The 20,311-nt window shown below is 32.9% G+C and overlaps 3 protein-coding genes and 1 pseudogene across 3 annotated transcripts; all 4 read right to left on the bottom strand.

The window, feature by feature from the left end:
• Window positions 1-461: 461 nt before the first annotated feature.
• Window positions 462-1,829, bottom strand: LOC120138183 (heavy metal-associated isoprenylated plant protein 35-like). Its single transcript, XM_039153755.1, has 4 exons — window positions 1,798-1,829; window positions 1,575-1,665; window positions 1,409-1,484; window positions 462-1,306 (listed from the first exon to the last, which is right to left on the bottom strand). The coding sequence occupies exons 1-4, from the start codon at window positions 1,827-1,829 to the stop codon at window positions 612-614; spliced, it is 894 nt and encodes a 297-aa protein (XP_039009686.1). The 3' UTR covers window positions 462-611.
• A 727-nt stretch (window positions 1,830-2,556) lies between these two features.
• LOC120138116 lies at window positions 2,557-5,393 on the bottom strand (annotated as a pseudogene).
• A 5,670-nt stretch (window positions 5,394-11,063) lies between these two features.
• On the bottom strand, window positions 11,064-12,830 carry LOC120138122 (glutathione S-transferase F13-like). The gene is made up of 3 exons (XM_039153711.1): window positions 12,684-12,830; window positions 12,545-12,593; window positions 11,064-11,558 (listed from the first exon to the last, which is right to left on the bottom strand). The coding sequence occupies exons 1-3, from the start codon at window positions 12,828-12,830 to the stop codon at window positions 11,095-11,097; spliced, it is 660 nt and encodes a 219-aa protein (XP_039009642.1). The 3' UTR covers window positions 11,064-11,094.
• Window positions 12,831-18,722: 5,892 nt separating this feature from the next.
• On the bottom strand, window positions 18,723-19,391 carry LOC120138182 (metalloendoproteinase 1-MMP-like). Its single transcript, XM_039153754.1, has one exon. It carries the CDS (start codon window positions 19,389-19,391, stop codon window positions 18,723-18,725), a length of 669 nt encoding a protein of 222 aa, XP_039009685.1.
• Between the last annotated feature and the right edge of the window lie 920 nt (window positions 19,392-20,311).

The following is a 20,311-nucleotide window of genomic DNA, read 5'->3' as shown; positions in this document are numbered from 1 at the left end:
TGGTTTAAGTTATGAAAATATTATTTTTAAAATAAATATGATTTTATAATTATATAGTATTATTAAAAAAGTCTCTCTTTTTTTTACTTTATTTTGCTAAAATGGTTGTAAACAAAAGAGAATTCTGTATTGCAATGGATATGAAGGAAAATGTATATATAAATTTGAAAATAAACAAACATTTTCTTTATTTTGGGAGACGTGAGAACCCACTAATATCCCTTCATGTTGAAAGCAAAAGACATTAGTAAAATACCAAAATGTTTTAGCCAAAAGAACATATATAGAGAATAGATATCTTCAACCATTTCTTTCATACATATGGGAAAATGAGAGAGAGAGAGAGAGAGAGAGTATTAACAAAATTTCTTCATTTATAAATAAGAAAAAGAGGAGAAATTAGACCCTACAACACCCCTTAAAAAGGGCTTATAGTCCTTAATAGCGAAACCCCAAAAGAAAAGTTATTACAAACAACGTAAATAAAGACAAGCTAATAACTATAAAACCCTCCAAACCCCAATAAAAAGTAAGAACAGCTTTTGATTTCTCCCTAAGCAAAAGTGCCTTTTTTTTCCTTTCAAATTTGCATACATGATTAATCCCTTGTTTCACATGATTGAGCAGCCACTTTCATCATCGTCATGGTAGTAATAATTCTCACTGAATTTATCGCTTGGATCGGACGCTGGAGCTGGTGGCACGTAATGCATTGTAGGGGAGAAATATAAGGAGCTTGAGCTAGGGTAAGTGGTGTTGTAACTTACCCCACAAAATGGAAAGCCATAGAGCAGAGGCGTGTAAGGGTACATTGGCTGAATCCGAGGGCTCGGATTGATTGGTGCATGGTCCGAAGGTGCCACGGCCGATTGAGTATCGCCGTTGGGACTAGGGTTGGCTTTTTGGCCTTTCTTTTTCTTCTTTTTATTACCTCCATTGGTAGCACCACTAGAACTTTGTGTAGGGTCGAGTTCCTCGCTTTTGCCTCCCATTTGGTCATGCTGGTTATCTCTGGCAGTGCCTTTAGTGGCGGCGCTGGCTGGTTTCGGTTTCTCTGCTGAATTATTATTGTTTGTGTCATGATTATCATCACCACCACCACCACCGGCTTCTCCGCCGCCATCTTTCTGTTTGTTATTGTTGTTTTTTTTGCCGGGATTTTTGTCTTTCTTTTCAGGCTTTAATTCCGGCCAAAGCTCGACTTGTTTTCCAGACTTGGTCAGCTTCTTGATGAGCGTTTCTGCATCCACGCTGCTAAGGACCGTCACCTTGTGCTGTTGAGAATCTATCTTCGTCTCATAAACACCTGGAGAAAAATAAACAAATATTAAAAACGAGATAAACAAGAAGCAAACTGAAGCAGAATCACCATTTGTAACGAACCAGGAACAGTAACATGCGCACGTACCATCAATGGCATGAAGAACTTTCTTGACTTTCTTCTTGCAGCCTTCACAATGGATGAGGACTTTCAAAACCCATGTCTATAAGACAGTAAAGGATGAGTCAACTCAGTTAGAAAACTACCATTAAATGCACCAGAAATGAGCAAATGATGAAATACCCATATGGACCTTATATTTCAGTGCTCCTCCAACGGCATCTTGATCGGCAGCCATCTTCTGAGAGAGAATGGGGGAGTGTTGAGAAAGGGGAGACGAACGACTTTACAGATGAAAAATGAGAAAGATTACGACTTATAAAGTATATTTATAGGAGGGGAATTGAACTGTTTACGTATACCACCATTGATCCCACCCGAGATTCACTATTAGTATGAAATAGAGTAAAATTCACAAATGGTCACTCAACAATGTTAAGATGACCATTTCAATCACTAGACTTTCAAAAGTTATTGTGAAGCACGGAAAACCTGGGAAGAATAACTCTAATAAGGACTACCTCGGATGATAAATTCCAAGTAGAGAACAATCAAACCATAAAACAAGGCAATAAAAAAATGTAGTAATTAAACTCGATCATGTTATTCGAGTAATAACAGATGAATCAGGTTCAATTATGAAACTGGGATGGGCACATGAGGGAACTTTCTAATTAGAAAGTAAAATATCAGCTCCCCTGGAGATGATTATTGGGAAAAAAAGCAAGCTGAAATAGTTTTCCACTGAATGAAATATCTTCGGCCTGGTGCGAACCCTGTAAGCCTGCAGCAGCACCAAAAGGTATCTACTTCTATGGTTCTAAAACATTAGAAAGGAAAAAGAAACCAATGCCATATATAAATCCATTCTAAAGTATGCTTATCCTAAGGAGCAAGTTCAGCTTTACATCAGAGGTCTTTCGTCTCAGAAAAAAATATATTCAGATTCGCATTTAAAGAATGCCACGTTTGGTACATAACACAAGGAAAAAGCTCAACTATTACATGACTTTTAAAATAATTTGTCAGAACCTTTAAGTAAAAGATGCAGCAGAGAAATCGTATATATAAAACTAGCAACAATAAGAGTAATTAAGCTTAATTGCTGTCATTTAATACTACAAGTCTACAACATCACTTCCTTATCAAGAAAAGACCAGAGTTATACCCAGTTTTAAACCACAAGAAGATGGTGATTGTATTTGTGTTACCTATAAACTTCTAAAAGAGTTTCTTGACCAAGAACACCTATTATCACACCAAGAAGTGCTGATAAGGCTTCATCCCTGGAAAGCCAGAATTCAGTCCATGTCAAGGGCCTTTTGACCTGAGACAGTACGTCGCCGAACTTTTCCTGCAAATCATGAAGTGATCCGGTGTTATCTATCACTATATCTGCTCGGCTCTTCTTCAAATCTAGAGACATCTGAGCACTTATCCTATTTCTGGCATCCTCAGCTGTCGAATTATCACTTCCCATAAGTCGTCGGAGCTGTGTTTCAGCATCAACCCAAGCAACAACAATGAGTTTTGTCCACTTATTCAACTTGGCCTCGAACAGCAATGGTATGTCAAGAACGATCACCTTATAACCCTTTATCCAAAGCTTCAAAATTTCTAAAAAGAGGCCAGAAGATATACAAGGAGCCAATAACCTACGAGAAGAAAATTAACCAAATTTTGGATCAATGCAATCCACAATTCCAAGACAAGGTAAATGACTATGATATATCAAACCTCAGTCCAGAATACCTCCAGGGATAAAGGACACTGACATTCCTGGCATTTAGCCTAGATGAAATGAAACATCACCAAAGTAACAGAATTTGATGACATCAGCACCATAAGAGACTATTTGAGTGTAGACATCCGTTTTTGTCCGGATTTACAAAAATATTTTATTATATTATTATTTATTTATTTATTATTATTATTATTATTATTATTATTATTAATATTTTTTTGTAGGTCCATTTCCAACAAATTAAACCCGGCACTTAACCCATTCAACTTCAACCCCACGTATCTCAACCGTTCCTATTAGTGGGGAGTTGGTTGTGCACTCACCTCACGTATTTTGCAGGGGTGGGGCCTCAAAGGAGAGAGGTATAAGGCAAATTGCCTCTCAATAAGGAGGCATGGGGTTAGACAACTGAAGAGGGCACTTCCCAACACTTGCTGCCACTCTAATTCACCAAATTCAATCTTCCAGTTTTACCTTTTAAATTAACAATAAATGGACGTTGTTTTTCATGGATGAAGTGTACGGATTCTATTCCGTCGGAGACCAGAACGTAGACAACGCCTTAATGTCACTGGAGAACACGGTCCTTCCTTCCGATTGTCAGACCCGACTTTGTTTTTCCGATCGGGTTCCGGCGTTTGGATCCGACGAGTTAATCTCCATCGCCTCCGCCATCTCCGAAGCCACTTCTATCACTCTTAAAATTCAACGAGAAGTGGACATTTCAAACGTGATCAAAGCAAAAATCGCTTCTCCCCCTTTTTACCCTCGTTTGCTTGAGGCTTATATTGATTGCCAGAAGATGGAAGGAACTAAAAGAGTTTTCTTTGTTTTTTTCCTGGTGCAAGCAATTCACTGAAAAAATGTAGGGAACATCAGGTCGGAGCACCTCCGGGAATGGCTTGGATATTCGAGGAACTTCTGACGGAGACCGATGTTAACGGGATATCATGCCTACTTGCTTGGGAGCCGATCCTGAGCTCGGTGAGTTCATGGAAACTTACTCCGATGTGTTGCTGAAATAGAATGATCTGATCACTTTCAAGGTTAACATTTGTTTCGTATTTGTGGTTATAATTTTGCTTAGAAATGAAATTGTTGCCCCCTGCTGTTTGTTGGACAAAATTCTCTTTACTGAGGAACAAATTATCAGACTTGAGGTTGATTATGTTTCCTTTTTTTAATACATTAAACGTTGCATGTGCTTTTGTATGCCACTATGTTGCACCAGTGAAGTACCAATCGAGTTAAAACTCACTTATCCTTATTTTAAAGCTTTCTTATTTAACTAATTATTTGTCATGTTTAATATTTTACTTCTCTATGTATTAAAATGGGTTATGATGTATTCGAGTTTGTACATGTTAAAATGTGTTCGATTAATTGTTTGTCCCTTGATTTTTTTTTTTTTATCTAACATTATTTTTGACCCTTTTTTAATAGTAATCTCAAAGGTAAGTAATTTGAATTGATTTTTTTTTATTTTGATTTAAATTGGAATTTTCGCAATTAAAGACAACCGATAAATTAATTGGTACCGAAAGGACGGTTCAAGGGTGCTAATCATTCATTGACCGTAACCGACTTCCGAGCTCGACACATTTCTGGTATAACGCAGATCAGGTAAGATGGTATCCGATCTACCTAAATATTTTTAAATGATCGGTGGTGACTCCAACACATTTTCCAAGTCGAAGTTTAATTCAGGGCCCAACCGAAAGACAATCGCGACAACTTGAGAATATCATGTTCTAAACCAACTTAAAGAAGAACAAATACAACACTACAAATTCTAACTTTTATCAGCATTTGTGAAGCTAAAATTCCGGCCTCTAGAACTAGTAGGCAACCGGAATAAGGACAATAGAAGAGGATATTACAAAAAATCTACCGATTAAGGAGTTGACGTTTGGAGGCATCAGAGAAGACGATCCGGCCCAATTTCAAACGATCAACATGGCCATCATCTTGTAAAATGTCCGGCCCAAATACCCCCACTACCATTTTGTACCCGCCGAACCCCTTTTTCAAAGCATCCTTGCAAAAAAAAAAACTAGTAGTACCACATTCTTTTTTCCCCTTATTTTTTCTAATTGTAATTTGATCGAACATGTGGTGTGCAAAAACGAAGAAAGGAAAAGTTATAGTAGGAGAAAATACACGAGAGATGACGTCAGCATCGACGATGGGAATATTATTGTGCTTGAACATTGAAGAGACTGTACTCTTCCCCTATGCAAATCCTCCAGTTAGCCCAACCATCCTCATTGTCACTCTCTGCTTCAGCCCTTTGACCAATTCTTTTGTTAAAAACAATTAAATATTAAATTACACATCAAAATCGTACTAAAATTTAGATTAAATTACGTGTTTAGTATTTAAACTATCATTTTTAATTTATTTTAATATTTAAACTTTTAATCTTTTCAAAACATTACCTAAAGTTTAATTTTTATTTTATTTTAATATTTGCTGTTAAAAACTTTAGTTTTTGTTTTATTTTAATATTATCATTAAAAATTTAACGATAATTTTTGAACTAAAACAGACCAAAACTAATATTTTATGTACTAAACGCCTTAAGTTTTTAAAGGTGTGATACTAAAATGAAATAAAACTAAACATTATATATGCTTTTGAAAAATTTAAAGTTTAAGCACTAAAACGGATTAAAACTGAAAATTTAAATACTAAATACATAGTTTATCCTAAAATTTATATTTTAAAAATAAAAAGATGTATTATCAGCTCAACAACTCTTTGACTTTTGAGTATTTATAAGGATAAATTATACAAATACTACTTAACTTTAGAAGGTGTGCTGTTTATACCACTAGAGTTTTAGTTTTCTTCTTCTTCTAATTATAACATTAAACTTCGATTTTGATTTTAATTAATCACTAGCCTTTAAGTTTTAACAATACAATGACATGGAAAAATTATCTCTTCATTGTGAAAATATGGACAAAAAAGATGCCGTTTTGGTAATGATTATTGATGACTAAAACGTGTCGTTTTAGGAACTGAATTTTAGAGATTTATCAATTTTGGCACATTGTATTTTTTCGGCCATCATTGACCGTCAAATACCACCCATCATCAACCATATTTGATTGACAAGATCAACATAAAAACATTTGCTTTTCACTCATCTTTCTTCTCTTAGGAGTAGTTTTCCATGAAATTCGCCCGAAATTAATGAAAATCCATTTAAAAGTTCGACATGTTAATACTCCGATCTCTTTTCATGATCAATATAATGTTGATTTTGAGATATGTTATTTGTCTTATTGAAATAATACTTCCCACCGTATGAATTTTCAAATAAACATCCAAAATCCCTAAAATATAAAAAGCCCAAAACTTCTAAAATACGATAGATTTTTTTTTGTTTAATTTCATCGATTTGAGTGGGTTATGTGAAAAACTAATCATAAGAGAAGAAAGATTAGTGAAATACAAATATTTTAGTACTAATATTGCCACAAAAGATGATTAATGATGAATGGTGATTGGTAGCCAACGGTAACGGAAAAAGTGCAATACCAAAAAAACGATGTGTTTAAAAACTTATAGGCAAAATATATACTTTCCTAAATTTTAGTGCCTAAAAGGAAGTCGTTTTAGGCGTTAATAGTCGCAATAAAATAATATTGTTTTGTTAATTTCATCATATCGTTTGGATTTTAATGGTTCAAAAGTATAATTAAATTAAAACCAAAGTTTAATAATATAATTAAAAAATGTAAAATCTAGTGATATAAATAATACATCACTTAAATTTAAGTTGTATTTAACGTAATTAACCATATTGATTTTTTTTTTCTGAATGTTGCGCGACTTCAGTGCAAAAATATAGTCGCCATCGCATTATCAACATTATTATATAAAAAATAATTAAGAAATAATATATTCAATGGTTGAATATTTTATTTGTTGGGTAAATTTTATTTTTAGTAACTATACTATCAATTTTTATCAATTTTAATACTTAAATTTTTAATTTTTTAAAATCATACTTAAAGTTTCATTTTTGTTTCATTTTAATATCCGCCGTTAAAAACTTAATACATTTAGTACATAAACTATCAATTTTAGTCCATTTTATTTTTTTCAAAACTTAACGTTAAACTTTCAATAGGAGTACTAAAATGAAACAAAAATTAAACTTTAAATATAACTTTGAAAAAAAATTGAAAACTAAGATACTAAAACATATCAAAACTGATAATATAAGTATTAAACTCGTAATTTGCCCTATTTTATTTTGGCTGGCATCCGAAGACTAAAGTTATCGGAAAAAAGGAAGTAAAGTGTAGGTTGTATTAGCAATAGATGAGATGAAACACAGCCTCTAAGCCTTCAACATGAAATTTGAAGGCAGTGTGGCGAACGGCACACAAAGATACAACACACAAGAAGATGCACCAAAGCATCAAACCATCAATCTCCACATCGAAGGTAGAAGAAGACGACACTCAAAAGCCATTGAAACACAAACACTGAAAACCCAGAATTATTCATTAAAAACATGTAGTACTGAACAGCACTGAAGAGTGTTTTCACTGTTTCTGCATAGCGAGAACCTTGGACCACGCCAGCCGAGCAGTGATCTCCTTCACCCAAGCGCTGACATGCGGCCGCGATTCGAACAGCTTCTTCGCCGGCGTCGCCAACAGGTTCTGGATGTTGGGGATATGATACAGATCCCCAAGGTGAAGTTGTCGGACGTAAAACTTAGGCGTAAAATGTATTAAATTCCCATTTCATCTCGAATCAAAACTTTATGAGTTTAGTTATTTTGTTTAACAAATCTAGTGCTTATAGTTTATCAAACAAATAATTTCGTATTATGGTTGGTGCATTTTTTTGTGTGCTTGCATTAATATATAAACTCCGGCTTATGCTTAATAATTGAATGCTAGTTAGGGACAGGGACAGCTTAGCAAACCAATTGCATTAAAAATAAACTAGTGACAACTTGGATTATTCCTCGACAAGTATAAGAATTTAGAAATATTTTTAACAGGTCATGTTTCATTATTTTAAATCATTATAGTAATAAATTTAATTATAATAATTAAGAAAACTTGACGTGGATGCATTAGTTTTCGTTTTTCATCATTTCATTTTTATTACAATGGGCTGATAAGGTTAGCCAAGGTATTTATTCAACTAAAGATTAATTATTTTAACAAAGAGTTATGGGGTGCAACAGCCTAATATGAGGCTAAAAAAATATGTGATCTAAAATATTATAAAGCGCGACTTAAAATGTAATAAACAACATAATATTTTAGGTTGAACGCAATCTAAAAGATCATATTTTTTAACATTTTCCGTTGCAACCTAAAATATTATGAAAATGATAATATTTTTGGTTGTAACTTTAAATATATTTGCAACCGAAAAAATAAAAAAAAATTAATATTTTATGTTGCGCGACCTAAAATGTTATGTTACTCTATAATATTTTAGTCGCGATTTATATTAACTTTATAATAAGAGGTTGTACCATAGAGTTCTATTTTAATATATATTATATGAGAAAGGTGAAAAGAAAAAGTAAGGAAGGACAAATGGTAATGTTTCATTAGAAACAAATCACACCTTGGAAAACTGCAAAAATAGGCAGGAACATGATGAATCTAGAAATTTAAGAATGAAAGAATTCAAAATTTTAATATTCTTTTTTAAAAATAATGGGTATGCAAAAATTATTTTTATTTTTTTTCTTATTATATTAAACTAAATTTACCTTTTCTCTTAAATAATGGAATGCACTTGGCCGGGCTTAGTGCATCCACCCTGGGTAGAAATGGTTTGGTTTATTATACTTTATAGTAGGGGTGCGAATTCGATCGAGTCGAGTCAAAAAATTTTGAGTTATTCGAGTTGATGAGTCGTATTTTACAACTCTAACTTAACTTGAAATTTTTCGAGTCGATTAGAGTTTAAGAAATTTGAGTTTATTCAAGTCGAGTTATTTGAGTTTATGCACTAATTTTATTATAATTATTTATAGTATTATGAAAATGATTTGTTTCAATTTTTTTACTTTATCTAACAATAATATATATATATATATATATATATATATATTATTTCATATTATAATGTTATTTAATATATCAAATACAATCTAAAATTATGAAATATATTAATAATATTATATTTTAAAGAAATTATTTTGAGGGTAAAATATTGATGAGAGTATAAATGAGTCAAGGAATTGATGAGAAGAAAGGATATGAAAACAATTGTAGTCAAAAGACCAAATTGAGTAAAATGCAAAGTTTAGGGACTAAATAAAAAAACAATATATCTTTAGTTAAAAATAACAATTAAATTTATATAGGTATTCTATTGTGGTATATGAGTATGTTGTTCAAATTTGGTAAAAAGTGACTTAAAATAAATCACAAATTGAAGAAATAAGGAGATTATGAAAAATTGAAGGACTAAATTGAAAAATAAAAAATTTGTTATCAAAAAGAGGAATTGAAAGTACACATGTATTTTACTATGGTTTAGGAGTATGTGGTTCAAATGTGATAAAAATGAACTTAAAATGAAGGAGGAATTGAATAAATAATGAAATAAGGGACTAAATCGTAAAATTGTCAAAGTACTGAGTCAAATTTTTTATTTTTTGAGTAATTCGAAAACTCAAAATTTCAACTCTGCTCGAACTTGAAAACCGAATTTATAATTTAAGTTAACTTGAATAACTCGACTCAAACAACTAGAAATTGAAAAAAATTAATTTTTCGAGTAGAGTCGAGTTTGCTCACCCTTATTTTAATGGTGACAAAATAATAATAATGGGCATCCCACTCCCCTAAACGCAACTTGTTCCTATGACTAGCTTTATATTCGTACATCATACTTTTTTGTTATTATTTAAATTATAATTCATTCATTTATTCTATACAATGAAATTATGTGACTTATTTAATCAATTCATTCAAACAATAAAATTTTAAACAAAATTATTATTTTTTTTAAATTGAATTTTATAAATGTGTTACGGACATAAAACGTCAACTCGATCGTTATATCGTGCGACAACTGAAAAGAAGATTTCTTAGACAAATCATCTTTTTTCTCCCATTATTGGAGTTTGGATTCACTAGACCACGAAAGCACATATTACTTAATAAAGAATATTCTCTTAGAAATTTAACCATTCCTTCAACAATAGATAAGCCATGCTTCAACACCCGTCATAATATGATCCTAAAGATAATAAGGACTTTAAGATCTTACAATTTATTGGGTGAATATACTCTTTATTTCATATAGGTTTAGAAATTTTTAATGCATTCTTTTCTTAAAATATTGATTAAGTGAGAATATCTCGTTAAAAAGAGATCTTTAACGAGACATTCTTTCTTAATGTACTCTTTTCTTTTATATAAATTTAGAGATCTTTAACGAGATATTTTTTTTTAATGTATTTTTTTTCTTTCATATAGATTTAGAGATCTTTAACAAGGCGTTTTTTTAATTAAGACTTTATGATGATTTTAATAAAATTATATTTGTTGAAAAAAATTAAAGATCTAGTGGGAGTTACAAATGCTAGACTCTAATCTCAGTCCTCTATTATGAGTTTGATACAAGGTTTATAGTTCCAAACCGTCCTTAAATATTTTTTTTAGAGAGAAATTATATCATCCACTTGATCATAATATTCACACATCTAAACTTTACATGATCAAACTAAGAGTAGGTCGCTATTATCTACTTAAAAATTTTAAATAATAAAATAATATGTTCAAAGACGCCATATTAATGAGCTTGGATCAATCAATCACTGCTTTATCCTTTTATGAAATGAAGCGTTTAATTATTTTCAAAGAAGAAATGAAACAGTGAACACTTCAACTACGGACTGCAAAATGCCCTTACTTCAATAGGATAATCCTAGCCCTTGATTTTATCTTCACCGACGATTTATCCGACACTAGTTTTTGTCACCCAAAGTTAAGCCGGCAGCCACCTTCTTGAAAGCCGGCCGGGAAGAAATATCTTCCCACCACGCCCTAACACGAGGGCGTTCGTTGATCAGTTTCCCATACGGAGTCTTCATCAGATAGTATATATAAGAGAGGTGGTGCAGATCGGCCAAATTATAAAAATCTCCGGCAAGGTACTTGCTGCTGCTCAACCTCTTCTCGTACACATCCAACACTTTGCCTAACTTCGCCGAGCTCTCGTCGATGATCATTTGGTTTGGTGAGCCACCGTACATACTGGGCACGATGATGAATTGGTAGAATATCGAGCTGATCGCGGGGCTGAATTGCTGGGATTCCACCTCCATCCACGCCTTCACCAGTGCAGCTTCTTTAGGGTTTTGGCTTCTCAGAAGATCACAACCGCTTCCTTTGAATTTTTCAGCCACATATGTTGAGATTGCTCTGGATTCTTGTTTTTTTTTTCAAGGGTACATACAAACATTAATGAAACAAAATTAAGGTAGAATTAGGATCCGCATTTCACACGAATTTGATGGATTTCGATTTAATTAGATTAGTTCTTTATTTTTAAAGTTTGAATTCGGATTAGATCAAACTTTTTAAGATTTAGGTTTGAGTTGACAGTGAGAAAATTTGATCCGACATGATATTATGATTATCCTTTATATATTCAAAGTTATTATAACACATTTTTTTATTTCTTTCAATTAGGTTCTAATATATATATATATAAGTTGGAATGAGTGTGAATATTGACCTAAAAAATTGAGTTAGATTTCTGATTAGGTGGGATCTTTCTAGGACTGTAAATGAGACGAGACATGTCATGAGCAACTCAAGATTGACTCAGTCAACGCCCGATAAATACTCAACTCGAATTGACTTGACTCGAGTTCTTAACGAGATGAAACAAACTACTTGATACTAGACTCGAAAAGCTCGAGCAACTTGAAAAATTATTTATTAAAATTTTTATTTTAAAAAGGATTAAATTATTAATAATATTAAACATTTATGTGTTTGTTTTTTTAAAAATGTAGTAGAATATAAGGTTTTCATGTACTTAAGGTTTATGTTCGAGTTTGGGCTTTAACCGAGTTAAGTTCAAGATTTTTTTATTTTGAGCTTTGGCAAGATTTTTCGAGCATCAATTCATGATTTCAAGTTCGAGTCGAGGTTGAAAATTTAGGCTCACGGATTTTTGAGATGAGTCGAACTCTATTTTAGAGTTTTCGAGTTGCTCAACAATACTCAAACTCGACTCGACTCGTTTATAGTCCTATCATCCTCTTAAATCTCGAGTTAAATCGGATAAAAGTGAAGAGGTTTATTTTTTAGATTAAATTCAAATAGGTCAAAAACTCGAACTAACCCGACCCGACGATCCATGAACCTCCTTAAATAGGGCATAGGCTCATTTTGAAAAGAACTTACCAAAGAGAGTTAGGTCGCCATCATCTAGTGCGGGGATCTGACCAAAGGGCTGCATATACTTTCATAAATAAATTTAGGATACGAGTCATGGTTTAAAGATGCAGCAGAAAAATAAACAAAACGGAATATGGATAATTACATTCTTGGCAAGGAAAGCAGGCTGTTTGTGTTCACCATTTTGGAGATTGACAGGGACGAGCTCAAATTCTGCACCATGCTCGTGGAGACAGGTTATAACCTTGGAGGTGCATGTAGACATTGCAAGTCCATACAACTTCATCGTCATTGAGAGATTGAATTAGAAACAAAATAGATAGAGCCAGAAATTAATGAGGATGTAGAAATACTTTGGTTTCTTAGAATATATTAAAAAAAATTCATAAATTAATGATGGGATATTAGTTCTATACATAGATGTGAAGATGTGGACCGAGCATTTATATGCTACAAACATGGCCATGGCTCTATTTGTTATGTATTTGTTATATTCCCCCCCCCCCTTCTACTTCTTATATACCGGTAGAGAGTAGAGACTGGGATAGTAAAATTGTTCAAAATTTTAACTCGACTTAATTTATAAGTTTTTTTTTAATTTTAAGTTTACGTTTGGGTTGTTCTAGTTAGATTTGGGATAAAAAATATCTGATATGACATGAGATAATAGTATATTTTTCCCTACATATTTAATATAATTAATATAATCATTTTAATATATATTTTAATTATCTTCCTATTTTGTAATAAAAATAAGTAAAAAATTAATTGTGCTGAGTCAGAGTCATATGGATGTTCACGGGTCAAGTAAGGTTTTTAGCCCACTCGAACTCAACTCTAAAATTAAACTCATTCACCCGTATTTGGAATTTACTTGATTTTTAAATCAAAACTGTATCCGTTTTGATCCAACCTAAATATATATAATTATTTTTACTTACTAGATAAAATGGAGACTTATTTGAAAAACAATATAGAAAAAAGAGATTATTACAATTATCCCTAAATATATAAGAGATAATTATAATATTATGTTGAGTCAAGTTGGATTGAATTTTTTTATCATTAATCAGACCCGACACCACCCTTAAGAAAATACAACTCAAACTCGAATTGTTAAAATAATAAATCAGGTCAGGTCAGGTCAAGTTGAAATCCGTTGAGTCCAGGTAAAATAACCATTATTGATCGAAGATATATATTTATCTTTTTCATATTCAAGTCGGATAAAAGATCACCAACAGTTGAATTGGATCGAGATGGATTAGAATTCAAAATGATAAAAAAGTCGACACAACCTGTCTCATGCCCAACCTTAAGAGAGATGTCATAGTAATTTCGAAGCTTTCGTAATGCACTAGGGTAGCACATGCAATTACAACAACTTAAAAACCAGCAGACGACATACATGACAAAGGAACGAAGCCTTAACGTTTACATATTGTAATCTTCCAAACTGTGCTGATCACTTATTTAATACGAAAATTAAAAACCAAGCTTCCCAAGGTCCTGAAAGCTACATAGGTTCCCCTAACTCCAGGTGTGGCGTATAATAGTATAAATTCTGTATGCGATTCGTGTCTTCTTCGCTAAGCTCCCTTTTGGTACTTCCATAATACAGTGTAGGGTACATGACCGCACTCGGATTGGTATTATCCCCAAGGTCGAGGGTATGCCCTATTGCATTCGAGGCTACAGACATCAGGTCTTGTTCGTACCCTGCAGGGTAAGATTTTGTGCTCCAGTACGTGTGGCTGTTATCCAGGTTAAGCCTCCCATCAGTGGAGTGAACCCAATTTTGATATTAGCATTCTCGCCTGGATATATATTTCGGAATGCGAACTTAGGGCTTGCCATTTTTGGAACGTCGTATTGATGGCTGTAGCCACTGCTTGAGGATCTAAATATGCCGGCATGGAAGAGCTGGATATGAAGCCGTAGGTCACCGGAAAAGTGTTCCATCTCCCACTCAAGAGGGTGTTGTTAACGTCCAAATGAAACGAGTCGTCGGAAGTTGGTTGACCGCCACGATTTCCCTGGCCGGTAGATTCGGATTTCACAAGTCTAGACTTAACCACAAAAGATTGCAACATGAGAACCGTGGAATGCTCCAAGAAGTTGAGGGAAAAATTTAGTTATCTATGCTTTATGTGTTTAGGATGTGTGTTTTGGTGCATGCCTTTACCCCTATTTATAACCAAAAAAAGAAGTTAATTATTTATTAGATTTACTCTTTTTTTTCGTGATAAATTACACTAGAAGTCACCGTATTATGTTAAACCAATCGTTTTAGTCAATGAACTTTTCAAAATTATAAAATAATTATTAAATTTTTTGACCGGTTACAAAATAATCATTAAATTTATCAAACTAGTACAAAATAATCGTTAGAATTTATCAGAATATTACGAAATAATCATTAAGATTACCAAACTTTTAGAATTAATCATAATGTTGTAATGATCAATTTTGTAACTATTCAATAAATTTAATGACCATTTTATAGTTTCTAAAGTTTAAATGAGCAAAATACTCATTATTAGAATTTAATGACCGTTTTTGTCCGGTTCTTTTTGTATTATTTTATTATTATTATTATTATTATTATAACAAATTATTTACATTTTTACAGACCCAACGCGAAGCCATTAACAGAACCCAGTTACAAGACCAACTCAGGCACGACCTGACCCAGGATAGAAGCTGACCCGATTACATCAAACTCGTCCCAACTCAACCCGACCCCACTCAGTTAGGGTTTTAAAACCCTAACTCATATCTTTGGCCGCCACCGCCATCAGCAGAATTTGGACCGCCGCCGACACGTGAGATGCATGCGCTCCTCCAACCGGCACGTGGGCTTCACCGACAACATCCCGAGCCGTCTTCATCATCAACCTGCCGAACAATGCACCAAATCAACCCCAACAATCAACAAAATCTACAAAAGTCAGAAACCCCATTTTAAATTTACCTAAATCCCGAAAATCTGGGATTCAACCTACCCAAATCAGTCAGAAACCCTACCCTACCCCCATAGATCTCATCATTCAGGAACCAAAACAAACCATAAATGTAAGAGGAGGCAAACAAGAAGAAAACAAGCTAGGATTCGGGGAAAAAATTAGAGAGGGAAAAAATTAGAGAGGGAAAAAATCGAAGAGGGAGAGATTGAGAGAAACATTCGGGGGAATTAAAAAAAAGAGAACAGAGGAGATTCAAATAGGAAAAATCGCAGAGAAAATAAAAAAGAAAAAAGAAAAAAGAAAGGGTTTTCGAGGGAGAGAAGGGAGAAAGACCGAGAGAAAACCCAAAAGAAAAGGAACTTACCTTTTCAAAGACCTCTGTTTCTCCATCTGAGGAAGAAAATCCGGCCACTATCGAGAGGAGCTTTGGAGGGCTCCCCATTGTCGGTGATGATTGTGGTGGCTGACTAGAGTGAGCGGTGAGGGAGTTTTCCCTAAGAGAGCTTTTTGGCTCTTTTTTTCCTTGACAGATGCGGCTGAGAGGGGTGAATGAAGGGATTGAAGGGAGAGAAGAGAAACCCTATATTGGGTTTTAATAAAACGACACCGTTCAAAAGGGATATTCTCGCACACAACCCTTGTAATTTGTATGATTTCTTATTTGGATCATGAAATGAGTATGCTTTTATTTTAAGCATCTGATTTTACCTGTATTTCATTTTGGTCCTGAGTCTCATTTAGTTAATCTTTTTATGACTTTTCGAATCATGCACATATTGTTGATAATTTTCATTTTAGTCTTGAATTTTATTTATGGCTTATTTTCACTCTTGGCACCTTTATTGCTTAATATTTTCGATGGTTGCTCCTATCATCATTAGTGTTATGGTTTGGTATCTTTATTTATTGTTAATACAATTTAGTCCTCATGGTTTATATATATATTTTCCTTGTTTTTATTCTGACCTTAAGGATTGCATGTTTTTATTTTGCCATTTACACGCATACACGCACACGCACAAGCACGGACAAACACGCGCGCACACACGAAAACGCTCGCGCACACACACAACACTATATATGCATATATTATGGTAGATGAATATATTATGCACTATATTATATATGAATATCTCATCACTTATATTGGATAAATATTGGTATATATATATATATATTGTTGTATATACTAAGTAGGCATACATATACATTATATTTGACACTTATACATTTATACATTTCGATTCATTTTCATTTGATAACGTATTTCAACACGTTATTTGGATTTCTTCGAGAACATTGATTTGTTGAACGGGCATGGAAAGCACTGCTTGATCGAAGTAGTGTAATTCAATACGACGTTCGAACGAAATGTGAGCTCTAAATAAATCGAATTTATTTTTTAAGTGATAATCAATCCTTTTTTATTCAAATGATCCGATGCGATTTTATGTGATAATTTATTTTACACATATGTCGATTTTTCATTTATATTCGATTCGTGTTTTTTAAATCAGTGAGGAGAGAATATTATTTTATTGATAAGAAATAGACGAGATAGTTTTCCCGATGGAGGATTGCTAATTTCAAGATTTATTTTCAAGTTAAAGAATTTTCCCTAATAATATAAATAATTTGAAGCAATTTAATAAATAGATCATATTTTAACTTTATATTCGATTCATAATTTCCACCATTTACGACAACGTGTAAGCGATTGTGTAACAATTTTTGGGCATTGTGGGGTGCATAACTTTCCCCACGCGTAACCGACTCCCGGACCCATTGAATCAAATTTTGGTAAACGCATACCAATTTTTGTCTTAAAAATAATTTTTTTTAAAATTATTTTAAAGGACGTTTTAGGTATTCGACCCACTTAACCTAAAGGTCGATTGCAACTCTCTTTCAATTTAATTAAAATCAATTCAAAGTCCCCAACATTTTCAAATAAAAGTCATAATTGTTTTTAAAAATAATGTTTTAATTGTTAAAAAAATATTTATCACACATACAACATCGTCATTGAGAGATTGAATTAGAAACAAAATAGATAGAGCCAGAAATTAATGAGGATGTAGAAATACTTTGGTTTTTTAGAATATATTAAAAAATATTTCATAAATTAATGATGGGATATTAGTTCTATATATAGATGTGAAGATGTGGACCGAGCATTTATATGCTACAAACATGGCCATGGCTCCATTTGTTATGTATTTGTTATATCCCCCCCCCCCCCTTTTACTTCTTATATACCGGTAGAGAGTAGAGACTGGGATAGTAAAATTGTTCAAAATTTTAACTCGACTTAATTTTGTATTTACGTTTGGGTTGAACCTAGTTAGATTTGGGATAAAAAAATATCTGATATGACTTGAGATAATAGTATATTTCCCCCTACATATTTAGTATAATTACTACAATAATTTTAATAAATATTTTAATTATCTTCCTATTTTATAATAAAAAAAAATTAATTGTGCTGAGTGAGAGTCATATGGATGTTCAGGGGTCAGGTAAGGTTTTTAGGTCACTCGAACTCAACTCTAAAATTAAACTCATTCACCCGTACTTGGAATCTGACTCGATTTTTAAATCTAAATTGTATCCGTTTTGATCCAACCTAAATATATATAATTATTTTTACTAGATAAAATAAAGACTTATTTGAAAAACAATATAGAAAAAGAGATATTATTACAATTATCCCTAAATATATAAGAGATAATTATAATATTATGTTGAGTCAAGTCGGATCGATTTTTTTAATCATTAATCCGACCCACCACCACCCTTAAGAAAATTCAACTCAAACTCGAATTGTTAAAATAATAAATCGGGCCAGGTCAAGTTGAAATCCGTTGGGTCCAGGTAAAATGACCATTACTGATCGAAAATAGATATTTATCTTTTTCATATTCAAGTTGGATAAAAGATCACCAACAGTTGAATTGGATCGAGATCGATTCGAATTCAAAATGATAAAAAAAAATTGACACAACCAGTATCATGCCCAACCTTAATAGAGATGCCATAGTAATTTCGAATCTTTCGGAACGCACTAGGGTAGCACATGCAATTACAGCAACTTAAAAACCAGCAGACGACAAACATGACAACGAAGCCTTAACGTTTACATATTGTAATCTTCCAAAATGTGCTAATCACTTATATAATACGATAATTAAAAACCAAGCTTCCCAAGGTCTTGAAACCTACATAGGTTCCCCTAACTCAAGGTGTGGCGTATAATAGTATAAAATCTGTATGCGATTCATGTCCTCTTCGCTAAGCTCCCTTTTGATACTTCCATCATACAGTGTAGGGTACATGACCGCTGTCGGATTGGTACTATCCCCAAGGCCGAGGGTATGACCTATTGCATTCATGGAAACGGACATCAGGTCTTGTTCGTACCCCGCAGGGTAAGATTTTGTGCTCCAGTTCGTGTGGCTGTTATCTAGGTAAAGCCTCCCATCTGGTGGAGAATAACCATAACCAGTATACCCGTGTAGTGGAGTGAACCCAATTTTGATATTAGCATCCTCGCCTGGATATATCTTTCGGAATGCGAACTTAGGGACGGTGGCTTGCCATTTTCGGAACGCGGTATCAATGGCGGTAGCCACTGCTTGAGGATCTAAATATGCCGGCATGGAAGAGCTGGATTTGAAGCCGTAGGTCACCGGAAAAGTGTTCCATCTCTCACTCAAGAGGGTGTTGTTAACGTCCGAATGAAACGAGGCGTCGGAAGTTGGTCGACCGCCATGACTTCCCTGACCAGGAGATTCGGATTTCACAGGTCTAGACTTAACCACAAAAGATTGCAACACGAGAACCGTAAGGAATGCTCCGAGAAGTTGATGGAAAGATTTAGTTGCCATTGCATGTAAGATGATCTATGCTTTATGTGTTTAGGATGTGTGTGTTTTGGTGCATGCCTTTACCCCTATTTATAACAAAAAAAAGAAGTTAATTATTTATTAGATTTACTCTTTTTTTGGGTGATAAATTACACTAGAAGTCACCGTATTATGCTAAAACAATCGTTTTAGTCAATGGACTTTTAAAAATTATAAAAAAATTATTAAATTTTTTGAACGGTTACAAAATAATCATTAAATTTATCAAACTAGTACAAAATAGTCATTAGAATATATCAGAATATTACGAAATTATCATTAAGTTTACCAAACTTTTAGAATTAATCACAATGTTGTAATGATCAATTTTGTAACTATTCAATAAATTTAATGACCATTTTATAGTTTCTAAATTTTAAATGACCAAAATACTCATTATAAGATAGTTCAGTGACTTCTAGTGCATTGGATAATTTTTTCATTTTAAAATATAGTTATTTAAATCCGATATCTGAATTTAAAATTTTATTTGAAATTGTCAAAATATACAGATTCACCGAAATTAAATTTGATGGTATCACATGGTATATGAGGCATACTCATACGTAGCTAACGGTCCTACATTGTGCTTATTAAAGTTGAATACATAATTTTATTATACCGGACAATTAGTTGGATGGTAATTATCCATAGTAAAATATATATTAAATTAAAATTCACTAAAATTATATGCATTACCATCTACAAAGTCACAGCTGCCATCACCCATTGCCCGTTGGAAACGACGACTAAATAATATGATTTTAATATATGATTTTGGCCATTGGAAATTATATTTGAAAAGTTAAGTATTTAAAAAAATAATTTCATCTTTAAAAAATCATATAATTAAAATTTTAAAATATTTTATAATTTCAAAAAATATTTTTTCAGAAAAAATT

The sequence above is a fragment of the Hibiscus syriacus genome, unplaced genomic scaffold (genome assembly GCF_006381635.1).
Source record: "Hibiscus syriacus cultivar Baekdansim isolate YM2019G1 unplaced genomic scaffold, ASM638163v2 tig00110678_pilon, whole genome shotgun sequence".
Lineage (NCBI taxonomy): Eukaryota > Viridiplantae > Streptophyta > Magnoliopsida > Malvales > Malvaceae > Hibiscus > Hibiscus syriacus.
Note: the sequence above shows the minus strand (reverse complement) of the source record. Positions and strands in the feature narration are given on the sequence as shown.